Below are 23,010 nucleotides of genomic sequence, written 5' to 3'. Positions count from 1 at the left end.
TAAGGCCCCTTTCACACTGGGGCGGGAGGCGCGGTGGCGTTATAGCGGTGCTATACCGTCGGAAATTGCCGTGGGATTCGGCCGCTAGCGGTGCTGTTTTAACCCCCGCTAGCGGTATGGTTTTATTCCCCGCTATCGGCCGATAAAGGGTTAATACCACCCGCAATGTGCCTCTGCAGAGGTGCATTACGGGCAGTATTACCGTGGTTTCCCATTGTTTTAAATGGGAAAGAGCGGTATACGTACCGCTCCTCTCACCACTTCAAAGATGCTGCTTGCAGGAGATTTTTTTTTCTCTCCTGCCAGCGCATCGCCTCAGTGTGAAAGCCCTCCGGCTTTCACACTGAGAAGGCTGGGCAGGCGGTATTTAGGCGCTATTTTTATCGCTGTACTGCCTGAAAAACTCCTCGGTGTGAAAGGGGTCTAAGGCCAGGGTTCTGTCGGTGCTTGTTTCAGGAAAGTGCTAAACTCTTTAGTGGTATAGCAATGACACTTAGTGCTCTGGATAGAGCCAAGTACACACTATAGAAGGGTATGTTTTGTTCATATTTCATGTCTGAGGTTTACAACCACTTTAAATTGTACAGGATGCTAAATATCCGTCTTAATTTTATTTCTACAACCAGTATGGGACTGACCTCTAACCCTCCTTTTTTTTTTTTATCCTGTGTTCTAGAGAGAAAAAGGTTAAAGTACAAGATATTAAGAATAATATTAAAGAGGCTATTGAGGTAAGTAGCCAAAGAAATAATCTGCCTTTGTTTCCTTTGTGCATGTTCTGCAGACTAACCGTCTCTTTCTCTGTACAGACCATAGTTGCAGCAATGAGCAACCTGTCCCCTCCAGTGGAGCTAGCAAATCCGGCCAACCAGTTCCGAATTGATTACATCACAAACTTACCGAGCGACAAAGACTTTGACTTCCCAGCAGTAAGTAGCTTTGTTACATAACAGTTGCAGCGGCTTCCAAACTTTTCTTGATCCCTTTGTTGTTAGTGGAAGGGCATCTGTCCTGGATCCTTGATCGGGCTGAATGGTTCCTGAACTCCTCAGAAATCTCTATTTCTCTCTGGAGAAATCCAGTTTGATTTTTTTCTTTTTGTAGTCCGTTTAATTAGTTGCAGCATTATAAAGTAACATCTTGTTGTAATGCAGTAGGCTTGAGAAGGTAATATTTGTTTTGGAAGTTTATTTAGGAAATGAAAGTCTGCTAGGTGACTTCAGGCTGGCCCCTTTAGCAGGTATAGCGATAAAAAATCGGTGCCTATACCAGTGATGGCGAACCTTGTCCAGAATTGAGCACGTGACACATTTGTGGGGGTTATTTTTTTGTGCAACAGCATAGGGCATTCACTAGAATGGGCTGCCTTGCGTGCCGCAAACGCACCAAAGTAGCTCCTGCACCTTTTTGGGCTGTGAGCCTCGCAAGCTTTTGTAATCTGCATTTTGTTGCGACAATACATATGTCTCCTAGCCGCAGTTTGGTATGCCATTAAGAAATGGCACTGGAAGCGCAATGCACTTAATTCTCCTTTTTTTTTTTTTTTTTTTTTTTGCCACACTCCTGAAATGGTAGAGGTGTGAATGCAGCCTTAGCTGGAATTTGGCTTCAACTTGTTTAGTGTATCTAAATCTGAGTCCAGAGTGGGGGCACATGAATACAAGTGTGTTGCTGGACATATCACCAGGTAAAAACAGGGGAGGGGGCAAAAGTAAAAAAAAAAAAAAAAAAACACATCTAATGATTGGTAAGCTACAACAGATTACTTTTTTTGATTTTGGGCTTAAAGGGGAGGTTCACCCTAAAAACGACTTTCTAGTATTACATTGGCCCCCCACATTACAATACGATTATGCCTATTAGTTTTTTTTTTTATGCTGTACATACCTTGGTACAGCTAATTCACCCGTGGCTTTCGAGTTGCGAGTCCCGCGGGAGTGGGCATTCCTAACATGCTGGTGATTGACGTTTTGACCAAAAACGAGCCCCCCCCCCCCCCCCGTCGCGTAAGCCGCGTCACGATTGCTGAAAGGAGCCGAACGGCGATGCGCAGTATAGCGCCGACTCGCCGTTCGGCTCCTTTTGCCAATCGTGACGCAGCTTACGCGACGGGGGGAGCTCGTTTTTTGTCAAAACGTCAATAACCAGCATGTTAGGAACGCCCACTCCCGCGGGACTCGCAACTCGGAAGCCACGGGTGAATTAGCTGTACCAAGGTATGTACAGCATAAAAAAAAAACTAATAGGCATAATCGTATTGTAATGTGGGGGGCCAGTGTAATAAGAGAAAGTTGTTTTTAGGGTGAACCTCCCCTTTAATACCCAGGACTCCATGCAAGGCAATACATACATTGTGTGTGTGTGTGTGTGTACACACACACACACACACACACACACACGTACACGTCTACATACCCCTGTTAAGGCTGCATTCACACCTGAGCGACAAAACGCCGGACGCTTCTGCCGCTAGAGGGGAGAATTCCCATTGCCGTCTATGGAGATGGTTCACATCTCATAGACGCCGAACGCCTGTCGCCTGGAAAAAAAGTCCCGGACCCTTTTTTTCAGGCGACAGTGGCGTTTTCCCATTGACAGCAATGGGAAGACTTTTGAAAAATAAAAATTGAAAGTTTCACACCCGCGGCAAAATACGCCGCTACCGCCGAACGCGGCTGTCGCTCAGGTGTGAATGGGGTCTTAGGTGTCAAGTTTCAGGTCTGGGCTCTGGCTGGGCCATTCCAAAACTTGAATTGAATTTTTGGTGAAACCATTCCTGTGTTGATTTGGATGTATGATCTGGGTCGTTGTCATACTGAAAGATGAAGTTCCTCTTCCTGTTCAGCTTTCCAGCAGAAGCCTGAAGGTTTTCTGCCAATATGGACTGGTATTTGGAACTGTTAATAATTCCCTCTACCTTGACTAAAGACGCTGTTCCAGCTGAAGAAAAACTGCCCCAAAGCATGATGCTGTCACCACCATGCTTCACAGTGGGTATGGTGTTATTTTGGTGATGTGAAGTGTTTTTTGCACCAAACCTATCTTTTGAAATTATGGCCAAAAATTTCAACCTTGGTTTCATCAGACCAGAACACATTTTCCTATATGCTTTTGGGAGACTGGATGTGTTTTCGCAAAATTTCGCCGGGCTTGGAGGTTTTTCTTAGTAAGAAAAGGCTTCTGTCTTGCCACTCTACCCCATAGCCATATGAAGAATACTAGAGTGTTGTCACATGTACCACACAGCCAGTACTTGCCAGATATTCCTGCAGCTCCTTTAATGTTGCTGTAGGCCTCTTGGCCGCCTCCCTGACCAGTTTTCTTCACGTCTTTTCATCAATTTTGGAGGGACGTCAAGTTCTTGGTAATGTCGCTGTTGTTCCATATTTTCTCCACTTGATGAAGACCATCTTCACTGTGTTCTAATGCCTTGGAAGTTTATTTTGTACCCTTCTCCTGACTGATACCTTTAAAAATGAGATCCCTCTGATGTTTTGGAAGCTCTCTGCGGATCATGGCTTTTGTTGTAGAATGTGGCTAAGAAAATGTCAGGAAAGACCTACTAGAAGAGGTGAACTTTTTTTGGTGTTAATCAGAGGAACTTTAAATGATGGCAGGTGTGTACTGACTTCTATTTAACATGAGTTTGAATGTGACTGCTTCATTCTTAACTCGGCTACATCCTCAGTTATTAGAGGGTGTGCAGACTTATGCAACCACATTATTATTTTTTTTTTTTTTTTTTACCTCCCCTAAAAGATTTTTTTTTTTTTTTTAACGGAGTTGTACAGTTTATAGGTCACATTAAAGGTGGAAAATTCTGAAATTATTTTATTTATTATATATATATATATATATATATATATATATATATATATATATATATATATATATATATATATATATATATATATATATATAATTACAATGTATCAAAGTCAAAGAACTGGCGTTCAAATGATAAAACGGCGCTATATGGCTGGATGCGGTCCAGCTCCAAAATTAGAGCCAGAAGCAAGAGAAGATAAATGTTGTGACAGGTGATCAAAGAAAAGATGTTATAGCACCCTACACCAATCCAATGAATTCATCAAAAAGGGGGTCCCGCTTCCCAACCGTGATTCAGACTTGCCACAAATGAGGTAAATACAGCTTTAAATAGCTTCTCATATGTCAAAACATCATCTTTCTTCCAAAAAGGTTGTGGGGCTTAAACTCAGTGGAGGCACATATAAATAAACTAAAAGTACTGCAGTAGTATAATTCTGCTTATCAGAGTGCCCCCCAAACAGTTAAACATCCCACTTATAATGCCCGTACAGGGAAATCACTTGTAAATGAGCAGAGCAAGGAAAGGTTTCACTAATATCACTGCCGTCCTCCAAGTCTAGGGGCCGCGCGCGTGCTGAGAAGCGTTGTGTAGATACGTCCTGATTGGTCAGCGGTGGAACGCAGTTTCCTTCCTTCCTTGTGGCGCCGTTGTAGCCACACACTGACGCGTTGCGTCACTTCCGACCTCGAAGTTTGTATGCTAGTTTCATATAGAAAATTTAAGAGGTTACGAAAGCTCAAATTCTCATACGGCAGAATAAAAATTTGGAAGTGATGTGTTGTAGAGTATTTATATTCTTCTTTTTTTTTTTTTTTTTTGGAACGGCAACTGTGCTGATAAATGAAAATGATGGTTAAAAACTGGTAGCATACGAGAATGTTTTTCGTTTTTGTCCCTTCGGAATAATTTTGCATAAATTGTCATTTTCTCTCAAAAGCTGAGTACTATCAATCAGATCGCTTTGAAAGCGCTATTTTTTTGTCAGATTTTTTATTTATTTTTGATCGTGTGTACTAGGCTGATCTCACACTGATCCGCTTTTGTTCAGTTCTTCTGTTAAAAAAAAAAAAAAGAAACATACATTCCTTTTTAAATCCTGTGTAGCTCTGATTTGCGCTTGCTGAAAAAAACGCACCTCCCCATGAATGAAAAATGCAATGCGCCTGTGGGCTGATCTTTATGACATTAGGCAGGGGATGGGGGTTAAAACCCAAAGCAAATGCATCAAAAACGCACCATGTGTTGTGGTAAATTGACGTGACAATAGCGCATATGCATTTCATGCAGGTGCAAAGCGGTGTGGAAGTGCCCTTAGTGACATTAGACCACTAGACTTTTAGCAAGGCTCCATATTTTCAAGATCTGTGGTTACCCCTCTTCTAAAGCAAAGCCTTTCTTTCAGGGCCGGGCGCAAGCGCACATGGCACAGCGCACACGGCCTCCCAGTGGTCTTAAAATAAGTCAAGCAATGCTGCTGTTACTGCTTAAAAAATATAAATAAAGTTTTGTGTGTATAATTTGCCATCATACAGCACTCATTTGATCTCCTTCTGACTTGCATTTCACCAGCTGCATTTTCTGAGACTTGCATAGGAATGCAAAACCCATTTGATGTAAACTAAATCCCCTGGACACAGGCTTTTATGTAGGCTGCAGCTGTGGACTTCTCCTTTTTGAAATTGCTGGTTCCCAGCTGTCATTTGATACGAACACTTACACTTTTAGGCCCCTTTCACGCGGGCGGACCGTTCAGGTTCGCCTGTCAGTTTTTTAGGTGGACCTGAACGGGCGATCAGTGCACCTCTATGGAGCCACGGATGTCAGGGGAGGCATGCTCGCTGACATCCGACCCGCTCTGATCCGCCAAAGTGTGATGGAGGAAAACCCTACTTTTCCTTCCGTCGATCGGATGATGACGGTCCGTCAACATCCGATTGCCCCCCCATAGAGGAGAGTGGCGCTCTGACAGGTCGGTCCCTGCACAGTGTGCAAAGACAGACCTGTCATCTGCCTTCTCAGCGGGGATAGACAAAGCGATCCCAGCTGAGCAAAGTGGAGCCCGCACACGGATCCGCCCCGTCTGAAAGGACCCTAAGGCCTCGTACACACGGACGGACAGTCCGCTGAAAACGGTCCCCCGGACCGGTTTCAGCGGACATGTCCGCCCGGAGATTTCTGTCTGATGGTTGTACACATCAGACAGAAATCCGCGCGTAAACAATACGCGGCGACGTGGGCGGCCCTGGAAGTTCAAAGCTTCCACGCATGCGTCAAATCAGTACAACGCATGCGAGGGATGGCGGTCGGTCGGACGTGTTTGGTGAGTCTGTACAGACGACCGAACACGTCCGACGGACAGGTTTCCAGCGGACAGATTTCTTAGCAGGCTAAGAAATTTTTGTCCGCTGGAAACTGTCCGATCCGCCGGACAATTGTCCGGTCGGGCCTACACACGACCAGATCTGTCCGCTGAAACTGGTCCGTCGGACCAGTTTCAGCGGATAGATCCGGTCGTGTGTACGGGACTTAAGGCTCCTTTCAAACTTGCTGAGCTCCTGTCAGCCTGAGGAGTAAAAAAAACGATTACCAAGCTTTTGTTTACATCACGTGATCAGCTGTCAATGACTGACAGCTGATCACATGGTAAGGGGCCGCGATCGGCCCCTTACTTGGATCTGTGATCACTCGAGTCTCGGGGAGCGTGCAAAAGGGAGGACGTCTATTGACGGCCTCCCGGCAAGGTAAATCCGTGCTATAGCTGTCATTAGGTTTTAGCACGGATGGGAAGTGGTTAAGTGCAGGGTGTCGTGGATTGCACCCCATGCTGCTTTTTCCTCTCCCTCTCTGAGCTCTGCTATATTAGGACTGCAATGAATGCAGAAATGTATTAATTTGTGTCTTATACATGTGTTGAGTTCCCTTTTTAGGCACACTGGTGTTAACAAAAAGTAAAAAATTTTCACTTCAATCTATTCATCATATTTCTAGCTAGATCATGAAATAGATTTTTGTTTCTTTCTAATCTCTTGTTTTTCATTTGAATAAAGTTATTTCGTTCATTTTTCCCAGCGAGTCCCCTTTCACACTTGTACAACTTGTCCCATGATTTTGGACCGCAAAATCGCATGACAAGTCATTCTCCATGATTTTCAATGACTTCCATTCATAATTGCACGACTTTAAGTCATGCCGACTTCAAAGTAGTCCCTGCACTACTTTGGTCCAACTTCCATGCGAGTTGATGTCCATAGACCTCAATGTTAAACCCTCAAGTAGCATGCAAATCGTACCTGAATAATATAGACACCATTTCAGTACAACTTTGTAAGCACAAGCAGCTTTTTGACCCTTGTCCCACCCAATCCTTCAACATAGTAGCCCCTCCCAAGCAAATTTTTCTAGCACACATTCACTTCCTGGTTATTCCCTCAGGAACAATGTGCTCCAAAAAGCCCAAAAAAAGAGATGTCCTTGTCCTCCGCTTCTCCTCCTCTTCTTCCTCATGCACTGCTACTGCTGCAGCAGCAATGACAACTGCTGTGCAATATATTGAGTAGCAAACATTTTCTGTCACAACACACCACACCAACCAGGAAGCAAACAGGAACTGGAAACATTATGGCGGGAAAAGGAATTACCTCACACCATATATGTTTTCATTGGTTAATGCCAAAGTTGTGGCAAAGTAGTACTGATCCAAAATCGCGGCAAAGTCACACAACTTTGAAGTCGTACAAGTGTGAAAGGGGCCTTATTGTTTTTCCCCATAGAAAAAACACACTGAAAATATTCCTCAGCAGCTCATAAACTAAATTCATGTGGGAACATTGGTGTTTAGTGAGCCAAACCTTGTCCTTTTGTACTTGCACTACTTAACCTTTGCAAATATTTTTTTTCAATGGCGAGAAAAAAATTCAGGTCACTAGTGCTGAAATTTATGATTACTAGAATAAAACAAAACAGATACCGATTTATTCTGAAGACAACCAGCAAGGTGCAATCTTCACAAAAGGCAGATGTCAGAATGGAGCTGAACTGCCTGAGAATGACCCTTTCCCTGATTATTTTGGTAGGTTATGATAATTTGAGGGTTGTATACGTCGGGGTTTGACAAAATTATTTTGAATCTAGGAGCCAGCTAAAAAAGTTAGAGCCAGTTTTTTGTTTTTTTTTAGTATTGGGGTACTTTACACTAGGGCGTCGCAGGCGTTGCCGGTAAAGTTTACCGTCGTTTTTGCCACTATTTTCAAAATATAGAATATGATAAAGCAATTGTAAAAAAATATATAAAATAAATAAATATATAAAAAACATTTATAAATTCTGCATCTAATTAATAAAAAAACTTTTGCTGTGTGCCTGACATGCCGGCGAGCAGGGGATGACCTCTAGAGCTTGGGCGATTTTGGCCCCCCAAAAAATCAGCAATTTAAAAAAAAAAAAAAAAAATTGATTCACGATTCGTATCAAGTTTTTTTTTTTTTTCCCCTAATGGCAATTGCTAGCATCTAATCACTGTTCTCCCCGGTAGGGATGGCTTCTCCAGACGCTCCACCGAGAGAACACAATTGCTCCGCGGAAGAAAATTCCCCATCAAAATTGCCTGTGTTGATGGGGGGAATCAAGCGATTTTCTTTTATCTATGGCCGGCCTAACCCAATCTCTAGGACCCCAAATTAGTAAATGAGATCCGATCTTCATTCTACTTTAAGGTGACCAGATTTTTAAAATGATATCCGGGGACATATTTTTTCTTTACTAGTAATGGCGGCAAACAGCGACTCTCTGCCCGTCGCCGCCCACCTCACAGCCTCTCAAGTCTTACACTTCGGGCCCCCGGCTACTACTGGATGGGGAGCGGAGGAAGATCACTTCGCCAGGGAAGGCGAGGATATAGGCAGGTGGCTGACCAGGATTTGAGCCAAGGCAGAAGAACATGCGAGCAGAGCTGAATGGGCATGTGCCCGAAACTGAAGAAATATTCCCTCCGCTCCGACCAGCACATGATCATCAGAAAGGGGCACAGATAATGGGGAAAAATACAACCCCCCTATGCTAGTAGGCATGGCGGAGCGGGGGTGTGTAATTCAATTTTTTTATTTTAATTCTGCACTGATTGTCTTTGAAATTGCCCCTGTCCCCTATTAAATCCAATCTGGGGACAAAACCAGGGACAGACTTGGTCCGGGGACAGTGTCCTCAATCAGGGGACTGTCCCCTGAAACTGGGGATGTCTGGTCACCCTATTCTACTTGAAATCTAAGTGTTTTGATTGCTATGGGCAAAAACTCCAATTATGGTCGGTTTAAAAAAAATAGCACTGCTGGTACTAAAAGAAGAACATTGGTTGCCCAATAAAAAAAAAAATATCTGGAAAATGCCTCTGTAAAAGTGTGTGGTGACGTCTCACTTTGATCCGGATGCTGCTCCCGGCCTTTTCCCAGGATCGCGGCTAGCTGCGGGCAGGATGTTTTAGGCGAGACCGCGGCTTCGGCCTAGTCGGCGGAGCGGCGTTCTTAATTTTTAGGCGCGGCTTGGGCCTAGTCCGCAGCGATCCTGGGAAAAGGCCATGGACTAGGCCAAAGCCGTGGCCTCGCTTAAAAACTTAGGACCGGCGCTTCGCGGACTAGGCCGAAGCTGCGGCCTCGCCTAAAACATCCTGCCCGCAGCTCACCGCGATCCTAGGAAAAGGCCGCTCCCGGCCTTTTCTCAGGATCGCGGCAAGCTGCGGGCAGGATGTTTTAAGCGAGGCCGCGGCCTCGGCCTAGTCCGCAGAGCGCCGGTCCTATGGAACAAAAAAAAAATCTAAAAAAACATCAGTGGCTGCCACGCTGAGCACTCTTACTGATCCATCTGCCGAGCACTCTTACTGATCCATCCCCGCTGGAAGGCCCGGGCAATGTCCACCTTCCCAGCCAATACCCCACTCGCCAGGACGCTTGTTCTAGTTGCCATGGCGACCGGGATTTGTCAAGCCCTGGTATACGTTATCTCTAGTTATTTAAAGTGTTGTTAAAGTGACCCTAAACATATTTTCCAAAAATACACACCTACTTTTTTTTTTCCTTTCAGACCAAATGCATGACAAGGGGATTTGGGAAGAATATTTTGATAATGTGAAACCACAAAGCCCTTTCACTTTATGCCTCTTACCTGTTCTGCTACATGTATCACTGACTTGCGCAATCGTTCCATCTAATTACTTTGCATGCCAGTCTTCTGTTCCCTAAACAATTACATTGGTTAATTAGTGTGACCTGTCCCTGTGCAGCACCGCTCCCGACACTGCAGCATAAACACCTTGCTGATGGAGCTAATTAACCCAAAGGAGTAATTCACTTTACACTTGGCACTCTCCGAGACAAAACCGGTTGTGTGCTGGTGCCCAGAAACTTTCCACCAGGGAAGGCGAAATTATTACTGAATTAACCACTTCAGCCCCGGAAGGATTTACCCACTTCCTGACCAGGCCATTTTTCGCTATACCGCACTGCGTCGCTTTAATTGACAATTGCGCGGTTGTACGACGCTGTACTCAAACAAAGTCCTTTTTTTTTTCCCCCCACAAAGAGAGCTTTCTTTTGGTGGTATTTGATCCCGTTTTTAAAAAAAAAATTGTGCTATAAACCGAAAAAAGAGCGACAATTTTGAATGAAAATGAATTTTTTACCTTCTGCTATAAAGCCTTTCAAAAAAAAAAAAAAAATGTATTTATCAGTTTAGGCCGATAGTGTGCTACATATTTTTGGTAAAAAAAAAAATATTGATTGGTTTGTGCAAAAGTTATTTTTCTTACCAATAATGATTGTATTTTTTTTTTTGTTTTTTTTTTTGCGGGACTGCGACATTGCAGTGGACAGGTCTGGCACCTAACTGACATTTTTGACACTTTTTTTGTCAACCAGTTATTGCAGTAATCGGTGCTAAAAATATTTACTGTTATTGTACTAATGACACTGGCAGGGAAGATGTTAATATCAGGGGCGACCAAGGGGTTAAATGTGTACCCTGTTTGTGTTTTCTAACTGTATAGGGGGATTGTGTGACTGGGGCAACACACAGATCTGTATTCCTGCTTGGCAGAAAGACAGTTGTGATCTCCCCTGTCAGAACGGAGATCTGCCTGGTTTACACAGGAAGATCCCCGTTCTGTCACTGCAGGGAATGATCGCGGGTGGCCGGCAGACACAGGCCTGGATTCACGTACAGCCGCGTATCTTTGAGCGGGCGTAACGTATCCTATTTACGTTACGCCTCCGCAACTTAGACGGGCAAGTGCAGTATTCTCAAAGCACTTGCTTCGTAAGTTGCGGCGGCGTAGCGTAAATAGGCCGGCGTAAGCCCGCCTAATTCAAATGTGGAACAGGGGGGCGTGTTTTATGTTAATCACTCTTGACCCGACGTGATTGACGTTTTTCAATCGTGGACATATCCCAGTGTGCATTGCTCCAAATTACGCCGCAAGGCCGTATTGGTTTCGACGTGAACGTAAATTATGTCTAGCCCCATTCACGGACGACTTACGCAAACGACGTTAAATTTTCAAATTTTGACGCGGGAACGACGGCCATATTTAACATTGGTATGCCGCATGTACGCCTCATATAGCAGGGGTAACTTTACGCCGGAAAAAGCCTAACGTAAACGGCGTATCTGTACTGCGTCGGCCGGGCGTACGTTCGTGAATTTGTGTATCTAGCTGATTTACATATTTCTAAGCGTAAATCAGCGTACACGCCCCTAGCGGCCAGTGTAAATATGCAGTTAAGATCCGGCGGCGTAAGATTTACGCAGGTCGGATCTAATACAAATCTATGCGTAACTGATTCTAAGAATCAGGCGCATAGATACGACGGCACAACTCAGAGATACGACGGCGTATCTGGAGATACGACGGCGTATCTGGAGATACGCCGTCGTATCTCCTTTGTGAATCTGGGCCACTGAGTCCGCCGGACCCGCTGATTGGCTCCCCTGCTGGCCCACGTGAAGCGGTTGAATAAAGATTTGATCCACGTGTAGTGGGTATAAACTCTGGATTCTCTGTGGTCCTTTCCCCTTATGGAAAGCTGCCACAGAGTCAGAAAATACTGTTCTGATCATTATCTATGTCGCGTGTTGTCTTATTCTTATTCATTTTTTTTTTTTTTTTTTTAGAAAACTAAACCTTTCTAAGTAATTTGAAGTATTCCTGAACCTCTGTCCTTTTATTTGAAGACTTTTCTTTAGTAGGTTTCCACGCCTTCTGATGTAGACTTTAAAGTAGAAGTCCACCCTAACACTAAAATCTCGAAAGCTATAGACATCCATGATCTAAGACTGACCTATCTAGCCCAGCTATAGGCATCCATGATCTAAGATCTAGCCCTGTAAGGAAAAAAAAAATCTCCATACATATCTTTTATGAAGCCGATCCGGTCTAGTCCCATGCTGAGCTGTCAGCAGCGGCTTCTCTGTGGAGGTGGGTGCAGAGGAGGCAGTCTACAATAGGAGCCGCATAGTAACTCTATTTGTGACGTCACTTCTCATTCATTTCCTATCTGTCTCCTCTGCAGAGCTGCTGCTGCTTGAGACCGGCCCGGCATCAAAAAAAGGTATGTATAGCGGTTTCTACTTTTCAGGGCCATGAGATCGGTTAGTGTTAGATCCTGGATGTCTATAGATTTTGAGATTTTAGTGTTGCGATGAACTTCCACTTTAACCACTTAAAGCGGTTCTCCACCCTAAAGTGGAGTCCCGCTGATCGGAACCCTCCCCCCCTCCGGTGTCACATTTGACACCTTTCAGGGGGGAGGGGGGTGCAGACACCTGTCTAAAGACAGGTATTTGCATCCACTTCCGGCCACACGCTACGGGCGAAAGACGGGCATTCCGTCACATCCCGTCTGTCGCCCGTTGTGTGCTGGGAACACTCGGCTCCCAGCACACAGCGTGTGAGCCAATCGGCGGGCGCAGCGCCGTAGGGAACCGGGCAGTGAAGCCGCAGCGCTTCACTTCCTGGTTCCCTGAGCGTGGATGGAGGGGGGAGCAGCAGAGAGACGAGCGATCGCTCGTGCTCTGCTGCGATCAGCGCTGGACTCCAGGACAGGCAAGTGTCCTAATATTAAAAGTCAGCAGCTGCAGTATTTGTAGCTGCTGGCTTTTAATATTTTTTCCCCATGGCACATCCGCTTTAAGCCCCGGACCAATATGCTGTCTAAAGACCCAAGGGGTTTTTACAGTTCGGGACTGCGTCGCTTTAACAGACAATTGCGCGGTCGTGCGACGTGGCTCCCAAACAAAATTGGCGTCCTTTTTTCCCTACAAATAGAGCTTTCTTTTGGTGGTATTTGATCACCTGTGCGGTTTTTATTTTTTGCGCTATAAACAAAAATAGAGCGACAATTTTGAAAAAAATTCAATATTTTTTACTTTTTGCAATAATAAATATCCCCCAAAAACATATATAAAAAAAAAAATTTCCCTCAGTTTAGGCCGATACGTATTCTTCTTCTACCTATTTTTGGTAAAAAAAAATCGCAATAATCGTTTATCGGTTGGTTTGCGCAAAATTTATAGCGTTTACAAAATAGGGGATAGTTTTATTGCATTTTTATTTTTTTAATTTTTTTTACTACTAATGGCGATCAGCGATTTTTTTCGTGACTGCGACATTATGGCGGACACTTCGGACAATTTTGACACATTTTTGGGACCATTGTCATTTTCACAGCAAAAAATGCATTTAAATTGCATTGTTTATTGTGAAAATGACAGTTGCAGTTTGGGAGTTAACCACAGGGGGCGCTGTAACATTTAGTGTTCACTTAGTGTGTGTTTACTACTGTAGGGGGGTGTGGCTGTAGGACTGACATCATCGATCGAGTCTCCCCTATAAAAGGGATCACTCGATCGATGCAGCGCCACAGTGAAGCACGGGGAAGCCGTGTTTACATACGGCTCTCCCCGTTCTTCAGCTCCAGGGAGCGATCGCGACGGAGCGGCTAAAAACAAATAGCCGCGCCGTCATCCCGGATCGCTCCCCGAGGCTTACCGACCGCCGCATGTAGCGGGGGGGGTCCCGATCGGACCCCCCACCCACGTCAAGCAGAGGACGTACAGGTACGTTGATGTGCCTGTCCCTGCCATTCTGCCGACGTATATCTACATGAGGAGGTCGGCAAGTGGTTAAAGTGTTTTGTATACCCTCACCTTGTAAAACCACCTATTCAGTTTTAAATTGAAATGAAGGCAAAACATTTGTTTGTGTGTGTGTTAGATAGCAAGATAGATCTATCTATCTCTCTATCCATCTCTCTATCTTTTTATAAATGCCTTTTACCCTTTTTTAGTAGTGATCACATACCCTCTGTTCTCGGCTGCATAGAAAGCTGGGCAGGAGAGGCAGCAGCACACTGATCTTCCCGGGGATGGGGGGGTCGGCACAATTATGGTCATTAAACGACAGCAGGCTGAGTTCTCAGCACATCAAGAGAACTGACCGTGCTGTGCTCACAGGCTTAGCGTGGTCAGTTTTTGATGGAAAGCAGAGGGACTGGCAGGATAACAAGGGATTTCGTACAAGGAATGCAATGCAAAGATAACTGGAGACTTTTTCATACAAGTACATGATACCGCATGAGCATAAAAGGAATTTGTAATGTTGGGTTTGCATAATCTTTTATTAAGTTGAGTATTTTATTGGGTCATTTTTCATTCAAACCTCTTAAACGGGAACTCCTTTTTATTTTTTTTTTATTTTTTTTTTTAACAAATATTGTAGCTGCTGACTTTTAAAAATCAAGTACTTTCCGATGCCTGGGCTCCAGCGCGGTCTTTCCTGCAGCCGGTTCTTCTTACCACTGCAGGTTTCGGCGCCGCCATCTTGGATACTGGAACTTGTGACTTCCTGAGGGACCACAGCCAGCTCCCCACTGCACATGTGCAAGCTTTGTGAATGTCCCCACGGCCTCCTGGGAGATAAGATGTGTCCCAGGAGGTGGCAGGAGAAGGGATGTCCTCCTCCCCTAGGCAAGCATTGCAGAAGTGACAGCAGGTACTGATAAAAATATACTCTCTACCCCCAATAAAAAACAAACTTGGTACAGACTGGGGGGAGGGAGCGAAATAGCGGCACTTCACTTGCGTTACTTTTAGAGTGAAGTTCCACTTTTTAAAGGGGTTGTAAAGGTACAATTTATTTTTCTTCTTCCTAAATAGCTTCCTTTCCCTTAGTGCAGTCCTCCTTCACTTACCTCATCCTTCCATTTTGCTTTTAAATGTCTTTTATTTCTTCTAATAAATTCTCACTTCCTGTTCTTCTGTCTGTAACTCCACTCAGTAATGCAAGGCTTTCTCCCTGGTGTGGAGTGTCGTGCTCGCCAACTCCCTTGGACTACAGGAGAGTCATAGTCTTTTGGAAATGAACACTGAGGGTTTAAAGATGCTCAAATCTACCTGCCCAACCTTAGCCTGCTGATAAAGAAGCACAATTGTAAACTTCCCAAATGTCCGCACAGATCTACCCGGGGGACACACAACTGGCTGCATAGTAAAGCTTTCAGGAAGATGTGCCTTCAGAACACGTTTAAATTCCTAAGGAGAACTTCACATAGAAATGCTGAGAGCAAGCTCATCCGCCCACGCTCCTCACAGCGCTCATACCAGTCTAACCAGTGCTGCAAGGTGCCAAACTGGGATCCATTTTGAAGAAAGCATTATTTTAGTGAAACTTCTGTCCCCTCCCATCACAGGGCTCGTTGTTTTATTTCTGGACCGTCCGTCACGTATTTGCAGGGGTACATTGATTCCCTCCACCTTGTTTGGACACTATTGTAAAAAGGTGAGACCAGTATGGTCTGATGTTTCAGAATTTGTTAGTTATATTCTATGCAGGCAAGTATAATGTGAATGGGTGATTGCTATATTATATTGCTATACAGTAAAACCTTGGTTTGAGAATAATTTGGTTTGAGAGTGTTTTGCAGGACTAGCAAAATCTTTTAAATAAATTTTGCCTTAATATACAAGCGATGTCTTAATATACAAGTAGCGTCACGTCACAACTGAGTATAAAAGTGAAGAGAGGCGCCTCTAAGTCTAGCAATACGGTTACATTTAATGAAGGTACAACATTTAGAATCTCACATGGTTGATGATTATAATGGGCACATCTAAGCATGCAGGCATCCGGGGTAAAGCTGTCCACGTAGACCATCCTCAGCACAGCTGTTGACGTCATCCCTTCCACGCTGTGCTCAGATCGCTTCAAGCCTCGCTTTCAGACTGCTCTACTGCAGGGTAGTCTTCCCGGTCAGGATTGCAGACTGATAGCGGTGAGAGCCGGCGGTGTGGAGAATGGTCTATGTCTGGGGTCTCCAAACTTTCTAAGCAAAGGGCCAGTTTACTGTCCTTCAGAGTTTACAAGGGCCAGACAGTGGTCAGTAGGAGTCGAAAAGGTCCTGAAATCAGTGGGAAAAATTAGGGTTGTCCAGATACCGATACCAGTATACCGAGTATTTGCGCTAGTACTCGTACTCGCGCAAATACTCCCGATACCAAAATAGAATACTTTTTTTTTTTTTTTGCGACATCGAACACAAATTGGATGGCACCATTGGATGGCACTGGCATTGATTGAATTGCACTCATAAATGGATGGCACTGATAGGTGCACTAATAAGCTGCCTCCCTGCACTGATGCACTAATGGGCACTGATCTGCACTGATAGGTGGCACTGGCTAGCTGCACTTTTGGGCACTGGCACCGATGAGCTGCACTGACAGTGATCACTACTTCAATGATATGTAGTTTTCCAGTACCGTATGCTAAAAAACAGCCCCACACCATGATGTACCAGTTCTTCATAATTCTAAAGAAAATATCTTTGGTCTGTATTGTGGTTTGAAAACGGTCACATGACATTAAAAAAAAGTATCGGTATTCGGTATCGGCGACTACTTGAAAAAAAGTATCGGTACTTGTACTCGGTCCTAAAAAAGTGGTATCGGGACAACCCTAGGAAAAATGAATGCCCTATTGCTTCAGTGTGAGTAATTGTGCCCCGTCATTGGGTCCCATTGTTGGTGTCATTGTGAAAAACTGTGCCCCGTTGTTGGTGTCGTTGTGAGGAATTGTCCCCCATCCTTAGTGTCATTGTGAGGAATTGTGTCCCATCGTTGGTGTCATTGTAAGGAATTGTGTCCCATCGTTGGTGTCATGATTGGGCCCCTTTGTTGGTGTCAGTAAGAGAAACTATGTCCCATTGTTGGTATCGGTGGATGAAATAGTGCCCCAAGGGCCGGATAAAAGAAAGCAAAGGGCCGCATCTGGCCCCTGGGCCGCAGTTTGGAGACCACTGCATACCTGTCTGTCCCAGAAGACTGCAGGGGAGAGTCAGGGAGACTAACTTCCGTTCTGAGCGGCGCTCAAAAATGGAAGTGGGAAGCGGATACCTGTCAAAATCAGGTAGCCTCTCCCCCCAACCCCCCCTGTTTCTCAAAAGCGCCAATTATGGAGGGGGATGAGACCTTAAAGCGGAACTTGTTCTAAGGCTGCATTCACAATGCAACGTCACGTAGGCGGCGTATTTTGCCGCAAAGTTTTTACTTTTTTTTTTTTAACAAATCATTTCCATTGCTGTCTATGGCCGAACGCCAATGCCGCCGGAAAAAAAGGGTCCGGGACTTGTTTTCAGGTGGCAGGCGTACGGCATTTCAGCGTGAGATGTGAACCATCTCATAGACCGCAATGGAAATTCGCCACTCCAGCGCGTCGGGCGTTTTGTCGCCTAGGTGTGAATGGAGCCTTATAGAAGAGGGAAGCAGATGCACTCCAATAATCACGCCTTTATTGTGCAAAATAACAAAAGTACAAACCACAGCAGGGCTTGGTCATAGGCATCTGAAAGTTGGTAGGATATGTTGGGGTTAGACAACATGTTGTCCCAGAAGTTTGTTGAAAGCGGAAAGAATGGGGCTGTGTACCCCTCAGACTGGTCAAGGTGCCCATCCTGACCCACAGCCAAAAGCACCTACAATGTACGTGTGCGCATCAATGCTGGACCACAGAACAATGGAAGAAGGTGGCCTGGTTTGTTGAATCACTTTTTTTTTTTTTTACATCATTTGGATGGCCGAGTACATGTGTGTATCTTATACCAAGCATTCTAAACCAATAAAAATCACGCTGACAGATCGAATGATAGCAGCTCACAAAAGTAATTGGATAAATTGTGTACAGAAATCTAAATTTACATTATTGCACTTATTGTGACAAGTGAAAATCATAAACAAATCTTAAAGCGGAGGTTCACCCAAATAACATTTTCTCAGGTAAGAGTCCTTTAAACTTAAAGGGTCACTAAAGGATTTTTTTTTTTTTTTTTAGCTAAATAGCTTCCTTTACCTTACTGCAGTCCTGGTTTCATGTCCTCATTGTTCGTTTTTGCTATGTTGTTGCTGTAATCCTTCTCTGTTCTGAACAGTCTGTTTCCTGATGAAAAAAGTCATGGGAGCTTTCTCTCTGTGGTCACTAATCAAGGAGGTGTGATTACTGTGTGTCTAAAACCCCTCAACACCAATCAGTTTCGTTTTCCCAACCATCACTGCCCTCTATTGGCTCTGTGTCTCTGTACTTCACAGAAGCATGAAACCAGATGCATAAACGAAACAAACTACAGGTACATTATATGATTGATTTTTATCTATTTTTAATAATTTTTAAAAGGAATCGGTTAACTATTATGTCTCTATACCCTGTAAACAGTCATTTCAGCAAAAAAAATGTTTTCCTTTAAGGTGGTGGTACACTTTGGTGTTTGAAAGCATCCGGGCGGAAAGGACTTTTGTCATCACACCCTTTACTGATTTAGACTTATTTGGGACTATTATCTGCATTTATTTTTCATATATTAAGACACAAGGTTTGTTCCATTGATTTTTCACTTGTCACAATAAGCGCAGCAATGTAAATTTATACATGTGTGTCTCGTTTTTAACCACTTGAGATCCGCGCTATAGACAAGACGTCTACAGCGCGGCTCTCAAGTGCCGAGTGGACGTATTTGGACGTCTTTTTGTGTGCATTGCCCGCGCGTGCGCCACTGGGGGGCGCGCAGCGTGTAAACACTGTGCCGGCGCATCGCTGGGAAGCCGATGCGTGTACCTGGCAGCCGCGTTGTCCGCCGGGTACACGCGATCGGCTGTGACAGCAGGGACGTGGAGCTCTGTGTGTAAACACAGAGCTCCACGTCCTGTCAGGGAGAGAGGAGACCGATCTGTGTCCCTTGTACATAGGGACACAGATCGGACACCTCCCCCAGTCAGTCCCCTCCCCCCACACAGTTAGAACACACCCAGGGAATACATTTAACCCCTTCCTCACCCCCTAGTGGTTAACCCCTTCCCTGCCAGTCACATTTATACAGTAATTAGTGCATTTTTATAGCACTGATTGCTGTATAAATTTGGTCCCAAATTTGTGTCAAAAGTGTCCGATATGTCCGTCGCAATATCGCAGGCCTGACAAAAAAAAATCGCAGATCGCCGCCATTACTAGTAAAAAATAAAAAAATAAATCATAAATCTATCCCCCCATTTTGTAGGTGCTATAACTTTTGCGCAAACCGATCAAATATGCTTATTGCGTTTTGTTTTTTTTTAACAAAAATATGTAGAAAAATACGTTTTGGCCTAAACCGAGGAAAAAAATATTAAAAAAAAAAAAAAAATTGGGATATTATAACAAAGTAAAAAATATTGTGTTTTTTCCCCCAAAATTTCTGTCTTTTTTTTTTTTGTTTATAGCGCAAAAAATAAAAATCGCAGAGATGATCAAATACCACCAAAAGAAAGCTCTATTTGTGGGGAAAAAATTAGAAAAATATAATTGGGGCACAGTGTTGTATGACTGCGCAATTGTCATTCAAAATGTGTCAGCGCTGAAAGCTGAAAATTGGTCTGGACACGAAGGGGGTTTAAGTGCCCAGTAATGAAGTGGTTAATATTTTTATTGAATGCTTTCGCAAAGGGTGACGGATATTTGAAAAGTAATACAAACGCTGTGGAGTTTCCACTATACAGAATGCGTATAAAGAACCTCATAAATATTGTGCAAAAAAAAGGTGTGTGTGTACCAATATTTTGTTGCAGTTATTATAGACTGCGTCATCCATGAAGATGGCCCTTCTCACATATCCAAAGTGCTTTCTGTACACTGGTTCTGTACACTGTGATGTTGGGAATGTACAATTCCCAACATCACATAGTCTGAGGGCGGCAGCCCATCATAAAGCTCTGTACTAATATAATGGCAATATGCACTTTTGTCTTAATGGTAACGCTTTATCCTGGTTATTTTCATGTACATGGAAGTGCAAGCCTCCAAGGGAAGAAGGGTGCACCATTTTCTGTATCAATGAAGGAGTTCTCCCTGAGTTTGTCATAAACCTAAGAGAGAGGAAAAAGGGGGGTGGAGTCAAGAATGGGCAAAAAAGAGCGAGGAAGGAAAAAGGGGGGGTTAAGGACTCTGCACTCTGGCCTACACCTCACAGAGAGCATTCTAAAAGGGCATAGTTCAGGGATTGTTTGTCACATATCTATTCCACGGATCCCAAACACCTAATTTTGTCATTTAAAATCGCTGATAGACGCTCATTTATCATGATCATGTGTGTCTCTTAACCAGGTTGCAGTATGGGAGGAAGGCAAGCTGGCGCAGGCAGTGTGATGCTTTGGGCAATGTTTTGCTGGGAAACCTTGGGTCCTGTCATACATGTGGATGTTACTTGGCATGTACTACCTACCTAAACATTGTCGCTGACCAAACACACCCCTTCATGGAAATGGTCACAGGAGTGCACTTTATTTTACACTCCTGTGACCCATATTTAGTGGTCACAGAGGCGGGACAGTCTCTGGATGTATCCTGAAAATACTGTCTGGATCCACCCAGTTGCTTGACCGGCAGCTGGCTTGGCCTCTAGATGCACCGCAAGCTCCTCCCATTCCTTCCACAGCCTGGCACTCTAGTGCGCAGTGTTGACCTCCAGGTAAGTGAGGATTCCTAAAAGGCTACTTCAAGTTTTTGCATTCTGCGTGGTATATCTTTTGAAACTCAAATTTGTCTATTTGGGGGGGAAAAAAAAAAGCTTTACAGCAAGGATGCGTAGGGAAAAAAAATGCTTTTAGATTGTGGGCGTTTTTACTCCTTTTGCTCCCTAGCACAGACCCCCACCATATCTACATTGCCCAGGCGATGACAAAGGCCGTGCTCCCTGTGTATGGCCTGATGCCAAGCCTTCCTTTGCCTGGATCAAGGAGTGCTCCCCAACTGTGGAGACAAATACTGCAGTGGGGTCCGGGCACAAGCAGTCTCCTTGGGGGGGGGGGGGGAAGAGACAGACAGACCAGTCTGTCTCTGGTCATGTGCTGTGACCAGATCCAGCCGCTTCCTTACCAGGACCCCTGTGGACTGCAGAAGACCTCTGCCTCCTCTACTGCCCTCTAGGTTCCCCTGCCTTGATGCTGGCTGATTAGTTACTTCAACCCTGCTGTGCCAGACCCCTGTCAATGTTTGTGGTGTGCTAAACCCTACTCTGCCCAGATACCTGACCCGGGGTGCTGGACTCAACCCAAGTTGTGCATTACTGTTGCCTTGAGTATTGTTCCCTTTTTGTTTCGCCATACTTCCACTCCTTGGATGGTTAACCCTAGCTGTGCCATTCTACGGTGCAGAGGATCACCTCCCCTTGCCATGCCTTATCCCTGCCCTGTGTCGTCTCAAACACAACAAACCCCCCCCACCGCTACTTCAAGAACTGTTAGGCTGCATTCACACCTGAGCGTAGCGTTTTGCGACAAAACGCAGCATTTTTTACCACGATTTTGTACAGGTCTAGGGTCACCAATGTAAAATGCCCAAATACGCTCAATTCGAGCGACAAAAAAGGGTCCGGAACTTGTTTGAGCTTCAGGCGTTCGGCGTCAGGCGTTTTGTAGTGGAGATGTGAACCATCTCCATAGAGAATAATGTATTTTTCCCCCCGTTTTGGGGCGTCGTGCTTCAGGCGACAAAACGCTCAGGTGTGAATGGGCACTAAATCTGTATTTACTACTCTGTGAACTGCTTATTGGTGGCATGTCCTGACCCCACCCCTTTTGTACACCCAAGTCTCCCAATAAATGCCCGCACATCTGGGTTTTTTGTGATTATATTGGTTAACCCACAAAGTGCATAGACAAATAAAAAATACACTTGCACTTCTTTTTTTTTTTTTTTTCTTTTTTTAAGGACCTCAGCAACTAGGCTGTTGCAATCCCTTAAGAAATCTAACCACTGTGGGTTTAGACTCTCTCTGTTGCTTTTGTCTCCTAATGTAATCCCAGATCAAGATCAGGGCTCTGTGAGGCCAATACCATCTTTTCCAGGATTCTTTTGTTCTTCATTGTCTTGCTGTAAAATGAATTTTGGGCTGATCAGACACCTCTTTGATGGTAATAAGTGATCGATGAGCATCTTTCTGTACTACTGATGATTCTGACCAAATCCACAACTCCTCGTGATGAACTGAAGCCCCAAACCCACAAGAACCTTCTTCACTGTTGCCTGCACAGACACCCTTCCTTCTATCCACGCCTTTTGCGAGCAAACTTTGTGTTACGGCCAAATACTTTAAATTTGGGCTCCTCTGTCCTGAACACCTGCTGTTATTTTCTGCACAATAGTTCTTGCATTTTTATTTTCTTGGCAAAGGTTAGGATACTTGGCTTTTGGTTCTACACTATAGATCAGTCATTCCTAGAAGACATGGTATGGCCCCTCAGAACCTACATAGAAGCCTATTAGTTTGTGTCCTTTGCACAACCAATCAGTTCCTCTCAAAGGCCATGTTTTAATCCCATTCAGCATCACCAGTATGTTTGTGGTCTATACCAACCCCCAGGGCCGGATTCCAGACAAGGCCAACAAGGCCAGGCCTCGGGGGCGGCAGTGGGTGCAGGGGCGGCACTGCGGCTGAGAGGACACTTACTTTCAAATCGGGAGTTCCCCCCTGTCTTGCGGATGGTGAGAGGAGAAAAAACAGAGGGAAGAGGAGGTGAGAGAGTTCTTGGCAGCAGCAACCCCCCCCTCCCGGTTCTCAATATCATTTTGTCATTTTCGGCAGCAACACCCCCCCCCCCCCCCCCATTCTCCGTGT

General features: G+C 44.6%; 1 protein-coding gene across 2 annotated transcripts in view; it reads left to right on the top strand.

The window, feature by feature from the left end:
* Positions 1–23,010, top strand: part of GNAS (GNAS complex locus) — a 202,540-nt gene that overhangs the window by 145,495 nt on the left and 34,035 nt on the right. For both annotated transcript variants that reach the window (XM_040330132.1, XM_040330133.1), the window contains exons 3-4: positions 677–731; positions 810–929. In XM_040330132.1, coding sequence (XP_040186066.1) covers positions 677–731; positions 810–929 — 175 coding nt within the window. The remainder of the gene's footprint in view (positions 1–676; positions 732–809; positions 930–23,010) is intronic.

Source organism: Rana temporaria, chromosome 12 (genome assembly GCF_905171775.1).
Source record: "Rana temporaria chromosome 12, aRanTem1.1, whole genome shotgun sequence".
Lineage (NCBI taxonomy): Eukaryota > Metazoa > Chordata > Amphibia > Anura > Ranidae > Rana > Rana temporaria.
The sequence above is the reverse complement of the archived record's forward strand: the minus strand, read 5'-3'. Positions and strand labels throughout refer to the sequence as shown.